Source organism: Limulus polyphemus, unplaced genomic scaffold, assembly GCF_000517525.1.
Source record: "Limulus polyphemus unplaced genomic scaffold, Limulus_polyphemus-2.1.2 Scaffold5339, whole genome shotgun sequence".
In the NCBI taxonomy this organism is placed as follows: Eukaryota; Metazoa; Arthropoda; class Merostomata; order Xiphosura; family Limulidae; genus Limulus; species Limulus polyphemus.
In genome coordinates, this window is record NW_013670949.1 from 59,042 (window position 1) to 65,711 (window position 6,670).

General features: G+C 29.0%; 1 protein-coding gene across 1 annotated transcript in view; it reads left to right on the top strand.

Moving 5' to 3' along the window:
• LOC106472438 (casein kinase I) overlaps nucleotides 1–4,490 on the top strand; it is a 40,488-nt gene extending 35,998 nt beyond the window's left edge. Inside the window, exon 8 of the mRNA XM_013933088.2 lies at nucleotides 2,185–4,490. Coding sequence (XP_013788542.1) covers nucleotides 2,185–2,195 — 11 coding nt within the window. The 3' untranslated portion in view covers nucleotides 2,196–4,490. The remainder of the gene's footprint in view (nucleotides 1–2,184) is intronic.
• The last annotated feature ends 2,180 nt before the right edge of the window (nucleotides 4,491–6,670 follow it).

A 6,670-nucleotide genomic window follows, 5' to 3' on the forward strand; every position in this document is an offset into this window, starting at 1 on the left:
GGTCCTTCGTGCTTACTTCTGTTATATTTGAAGTTTGTTTTTCTAATTAACATTACTTTAAACTCCAGGAAAAGAAGGGTCCTTCGTGCTAACTTCTGTTATATTTGAAGTTTGTTTTTTTAATTAACATTACTTTAAACTCCAGTAAAAAAGAAGGGTCCTTCGTGCTAACTTCTGTTATATTTGAAGTTTGTTTTTCTAATTAACATTACTTTAAACTCCAGGAAAAGAATGGTCCTTCGTGTTTACTTCTGTTATATTTGAAGTTTGTTTTTCTCCATTTTGAGTTTCATATTTTAGTAACTGCTGTTTCTTTTGAGGTTTCAACTAATATTTATGTAGCTTAAGTTTCACACAATCTGCCTATGTCTGATCAAACAACTTTTACAAACCAAAATAACCAACAGCAACATAAATATTTTCATACTTAAAAGTATACATTCAGTAAAATTATTAAATACTTGCCTGAACTATGATATTAAATATTCAAAGCTAACATCATACTATGAATAAAGCTGGAATATAATTGCAACTTGCACTTCCAAAACCTTATTTGCATTAACTGAAGGAGTGATACTTACTGTACGAAATAACTCTACCTTGTTTTTTTTATCATTAGTTTAGTAAATTATTCTCATAATAACAAACATTTAAGTTTATAGTTACTGAGTATACACAGTTTTACTGCAATACATAAATAGATTTGAAACATCAAATAACTCGATATGTTTTAAAAGGCACAATAATTTTATCTTCAGAAATTTTTATTATAGTAATAATGTCACTGGCATTGTAAAAAAATATATTGTAATGTAATTTTATTTACTTCTGCTATTTATTTGTTTGTTTTGGTAGTTAATAATCTGGTTCTTTATTAGTTATATTGTGCTAGTACAAATAATTAGTTTGATTAGAAAAAGAGAATAACTTAATATATTCATTATTGAAAAATTAATATTAGGAGCAGGTTAAAGGTTGAGGAAAACCTACTTTTTAGACACCTTTTTCAGGATTACTCGTCTTTTTTTTTTGTATTTTATATACTCATGAAAATGCTGGAACAGTAAGTACATACATTTCTAGTCAAAGTTATTGTTTTTTAACTGACATTCACTAGATTTTCAGATATTTTGATTTGTATTCCTTCTTTTAAATTTTAACTCCTCCAAAGCAGCTCAGTTTGATTCAGTGTTTTGAAATTTTTTATCAACTAACATTACTATTATTGATTGGTGTGCATGGGGGGAGGGACACTGGAGCTTTCATTGGTTCTTCTTAACAATTTCAAAAACTCGTACGCTTGGGTAGGCTAGAGTAACATTTGGGGTGCATGGCCCACTCCCCAGCAACCTTCTTTTTCAGTGATAATTTACATAAAAAATTTGTTTTATAACAATACATTGTTATACACACATACTTTAAAATGTTGTATAATTCATTTAATACTTCAACATTTTGTATCACTTTTCAGGCATTTTTATAGTGTGTTTAAGTTTAATATTAATTGATTGTATAATATAAAATATCTGTGATGAATTGGCATCCCATCCAGGGGGATTGAGTCACCATACTCATCCACTTAAAAACACGGATCCCTTGTAACATGGCAAGGATTTAACTGAACTAACTAACAAACAATATAAAATAATCGAAAGGTTTGAATTTGTTCATAGAAGGCTATAAAAGAAAAAAAAACATTTATGAAGTCATGCAACATGAATTTAAGATACGATATATTTTATTGAAAATATATATACTAAAATGAACTCTTATTAGCCTCATAAGCAACTTATCCTAAAGTACTGACCATTACAGTTATTTCACTTGTATCAACTTATACTAAAATATTGACCATTACAGATATATTTTATTGAAAATATGTATACTAAAATTAACTCTTATTAGCCTCATAAGCATTTTTAGATGTTAGATTGTTAGATGTCTCCTGCAGCTTACTTGGTAACTATTAATATATTCTTGTGTTTTCTAAAGGTGGTCGTTAGATGTCTCCTGCAACTTACATGGTAACTATTAATATTTTCTTGTTTTTTAAAGGTGGTTGTTAGATGTCTCCTGCAACTTACATGGTAACTATTAATATTTTCTTGTTTTTTAAAGGTGGTTGTTAGATGTCTCCTGCAGCTAACATGGTAATTATTAATATTTTTCTTGTGTTTTCTAAAGGTGGTCGTTAGAAGTTTCCTGCCACAGCTGAAGTAATCCACACAAAAAGACGTAGAATCATTTTGATATATCTCTATAGTAAGGACCAACAAGGGTCGGGCTGTGCTGTTTCTGGCCACGATGATGTATAGTCTTTTGTGTTTAGCTACATAATAGACTTGACTGAAAAGTGTCATGTGATTGACACTACAAGTACCTCGTGAAACCTTGAGTTCATTATATAAAAGTGTTTCTAATGGACAAGCTCACTTCAGCAGGAAGGGGTGGTCTGTTTGAAGTGACAGAATTTCTCTACATGTTTCTTTTTTTTCCTATACAAATATTTCTTCATGGTTTCTATTCTCTTTGTATAAAGTTAAACTGTAGTGGCAGACTTACATGCCTATAAACTGATGTTTTTTTGATGTACAAGTCTGATGACTTTTTTTAATTGGTGTTTGGTAATTGTAAGTTGTTCTTGTATGTGGGTATAAATGTTTATAAAAGTGTATAAACCTTCAGGCTAATAGAAGTTTTTATTTCTTGCTGAAGAAATGTACAAGTCATATACATAAAATAAATCTGCATGTAAACTAATAAAATAGGAAAGGGTTCTTGTTTTATATATATATACATAGATACAAAACAGCTTAGCTTAGTCAACACTTTGGTTGTAGAAGTAAAAGCTATACCTTTAGCTGCCTTTATTTTATTGCAATACTAAAATATTTATATAATTTTTTTAGTAATGAGTAGGAGTTCTTTTATTCTTGCACCATTTTGTCTTGAAGGATGTTTAAATACTGAGAGAAGAGTGGACCTGAGAGGTGACATGTCAACCAACTCTGGTTGAAATTCCCACTGTTTTAAACAAAAGGATTAAACTTATGATACTATACTAAATGTACTTATTGAAGAATGGAGGTGCTTTGATGTAATAAAACATTTCATTGGTTAAGGATTAGATGTGAACTTGTTAATTTTTGAGGAGTGATTCATGAAAAGTGTACAGTTTATTGTGTGTTCATAAGTCACTGAAGAGAATGAAGCAAATCTTATATCATGTGAAAAAGTAAAAGTAATGTTTTACTTTTCATTAAATTCAAATGATTGTCAGTGTTAACTTTTTTGATTTACACAGATTCCATCCAAGATAAGGTAGTTAATTTCAGGCACACAGTAATAGAATGAAGTGATTTCATAGTCACAGTGTAGTAAAATATAATCCAGCATGAGCTTATATGACTTGCAGTGTAACTTGAAACTTTCTAAATAATCAAAACTCTTTGCTGATGTGAAACATGTATCACAAACAATTGAATGAATTGTATCTGTTAAGATTGGTTTGTTTAATATGTTAAGCCTAAAACAGAACTAGCAGTTACGCTTGTCGAAAGCAAACTGTCAACTTCGTAATGATGGGTAATGCAATCATAGAAATCTTATTATGTTTTATAAGTTATTTGTAGTAAAAAATGTTGTTGGTTTTTCCTGAAAATGTGTTAAAGTTTAATATAAAGATTGAAAACAATATATGTACGGCACCTATGAGATTTAGAACTTAAGTAATGTGTGCATCTTATTTAAAGACAAACAAAGGCTCGCTTTAAACAAGGTAAGTGTTGGCACACAAGTTGTAAATCATCAATAAAGGTCTTGTAAAAAAAAAAGATCATAATCGTTGTTTCCAAAACTATATTAAATGAGAGTTGGTAAAAAGAAGGATCAGTTAATTACTGATGAATGATTTATCTGCTTTGCCAGTCTGTTTATGTACTCACACCAGTATATGCTTGCATTTCATTTAATATATTTTCAAGGTTCATTAAAAGGCATTAATAATATGTTCAGAAAACAGGTTAATATACCATCAACATTCAGGAATTACCAAAATTTTTAAATCCTCTACGTAAGCTCATACTGTAAATGTTTCAGGTAAATATTTTATGCTATTTCGGTTGTACTTCTATAAGGATATAATAAAGTATGTATAGAATTAGTTAATCTTCGAGGTAAAGTTGAAATATAGTCTACTTATGTTCCAGTTATGGTCATCATTGATGTGGTTTTTACCTTTAAGAAGTAATGCAACTGATGATACATTCGTTATTTTTGCTGCAAAATATATTTTTATTTTTTAAATGTCCACATTGTCAGAGATAATCATAAACAGATTTGAAAGGACTAGAAGCATCTAGTTTATGAGATGATGTGTCTGTTTTTTCAGCATCTCATAAATTTCCTGAAACTAAGAAATTTTTAAAATTAATATTTTATATTCTTTTAAGCATTTTAATTGTGTTTTTCATTTCAAGGAAGTATTCCCTGAAAAATTTGTTTTATAAACATTTTGCACAGTTTTGAATTTAGTTTTTCACTTCTTTTTTTTTTTTTTGAGCTAAAAAATTTGGTAAATTCGTTTGCACATATTATACTTGTTTGTGTGTATTAAGTGTTATTCATATTTTCTGGAATATAAAAACTCGAAATTGTCAACCACATTTTTAAAATAACTCAAATATATAAATTTTTTTTATTGTGGTACTTGTTGTCACTGTTTTGCAGTATTGAAATGAGATTGATTTTTCTTATTTTTCTCCAATACAGGATATTTAAATTACAGCAAAACATTTTATCATAGAATCACTGAGAATGTAGAATACTTGTTAGATATGCATCTTATTAAAAGATCTATGAGCATTGTAACTTTGATCTCAAGAACTACCGAGATCATTTTTAAACTTTTGCCTCTGTGGAATTTTTATTAGAGAGCTAGATATAATACTTGACTAGTTTCTTATGTAATTGCAAAGTGATGATTTTGGTGTATGTAGTCCTTAATAGTACAGTAGATACCCTAGAAGCTATAAAAAATTCATTTTTAATTTATACAAGCTAGAGGGTTGAAATTTGTAAGAAAATAGAATTTATGTTAATAGTAACATTGGAGTTAGAAACAAAGTGTATCCAATAAAGTAATAAATGAAAGCATCTTCTCCAATATTTGTAATTTTATTTATTTTAGCCACTAAAAGAATAAAAAAAATAGTTTAGGAGATTTTGTTTTATATTAATTTGACATCTTAATTGTAACTTATTTTTAATACTTCATAAAAGCTTCTGTTGCCACACAAAATGTCCACTTTAAGATATTATATGTGAATAACTTGAAAGTTATTTTAGTAGGTTTTATCTTGAATATTGGTCCCGAACTTAAAATGCTAAAATCCGGGGTTTGATTCTCCACAACGGTTTTTGTGCAGATAGCTTCCCGTGTAGCTTTGCTGTACAATACCAGCTTATATAATACAAGAATGTTTATGATATACAAAACATTTGTGTAACAAATCCCATTCCAGTAACAAGCTGGGAACTTTGTTATCTAACTATGTCAGTCGAATTAGTCCTCTGAAGTTAATTATAGAGAAGTTCATCCAACTTTTAGGTATGTCAACAAAAATGGTATCTGAGTTTCCATTTAACTTAAGGTAAACTGTAATTATATTTTAGTATGTGATAAAAATATAGGTTTTCTCTTCATATTAGAAAAGATGTGTTTTGGTTTACTTCTGGATTAAGCAAGTTGCGAGCATTAAGACTCCTCTTCAGTACCTCAATATTTTGACAAAAATCAACCCCTTTAAAGCAGTAGGTTTAATGTTAATTAAATATAGAATTGGGAAAAATATATTAAAACGTGATTAACATTTAAACATGTTTATATCCATTCAATGGCACACTTCAGTGTTCTTCACACAGCTTCTATCATTTGATGCTTCAAAGCTTTTTTTACAACTTCAGGTGTATTTTACCGTGTCAATATCTATTTATCATAAAGAGTTGCTATTGAAACATTTTGACCCTGTAAACCAAAAGTTTTGTCATTAGTACTCGTTTATTCCTCGAAGTATTGAGTTGTTATACCAGTAACATCCACGTCTTGAGAAATATTGACTGACTAAAAGAACAAACAAAAGAAACTGAATGAAATAATTTTCTTTATAAAGTGGGATTGATTGCAGTAATAAGGGTATTTTTATTTTGTAATTATTTGTCATTAAGGACAAACAGTCATAGTTAATTTGGTGGGTAACTAGTATAGAAAAATGTGTTTGAAAAGTCAGTGAGGCTCATATGTAATTCTAAGATTAACTTTAGTAAGAAAAAAAATGTATACATAATGACAGTGAAATATAGGTCTTAAAAAAACTGAAGGTCTTGTTTGTATCAGTATAGTGCCTTCAGTCACTGTCATTTATGAACATTTCTAAATTTTCACATTCTTTATTGAGAAGTCGGCAATGTGTATAGTGGCATGTTACAGTGCTCTTTTAACTGGTTATATTAAATATGTTGATCAGATTATTTGTTACCAGTGTAACTAATTACAATAACTTATCGGCATTGTATGTGTGTGGGGGGGTGATACCATAGTGATTATTATGAAGGATTTTCAAAACTTCCACAGGAACAATATGTAACTGAAGGAGATATAAGGATAATGTGT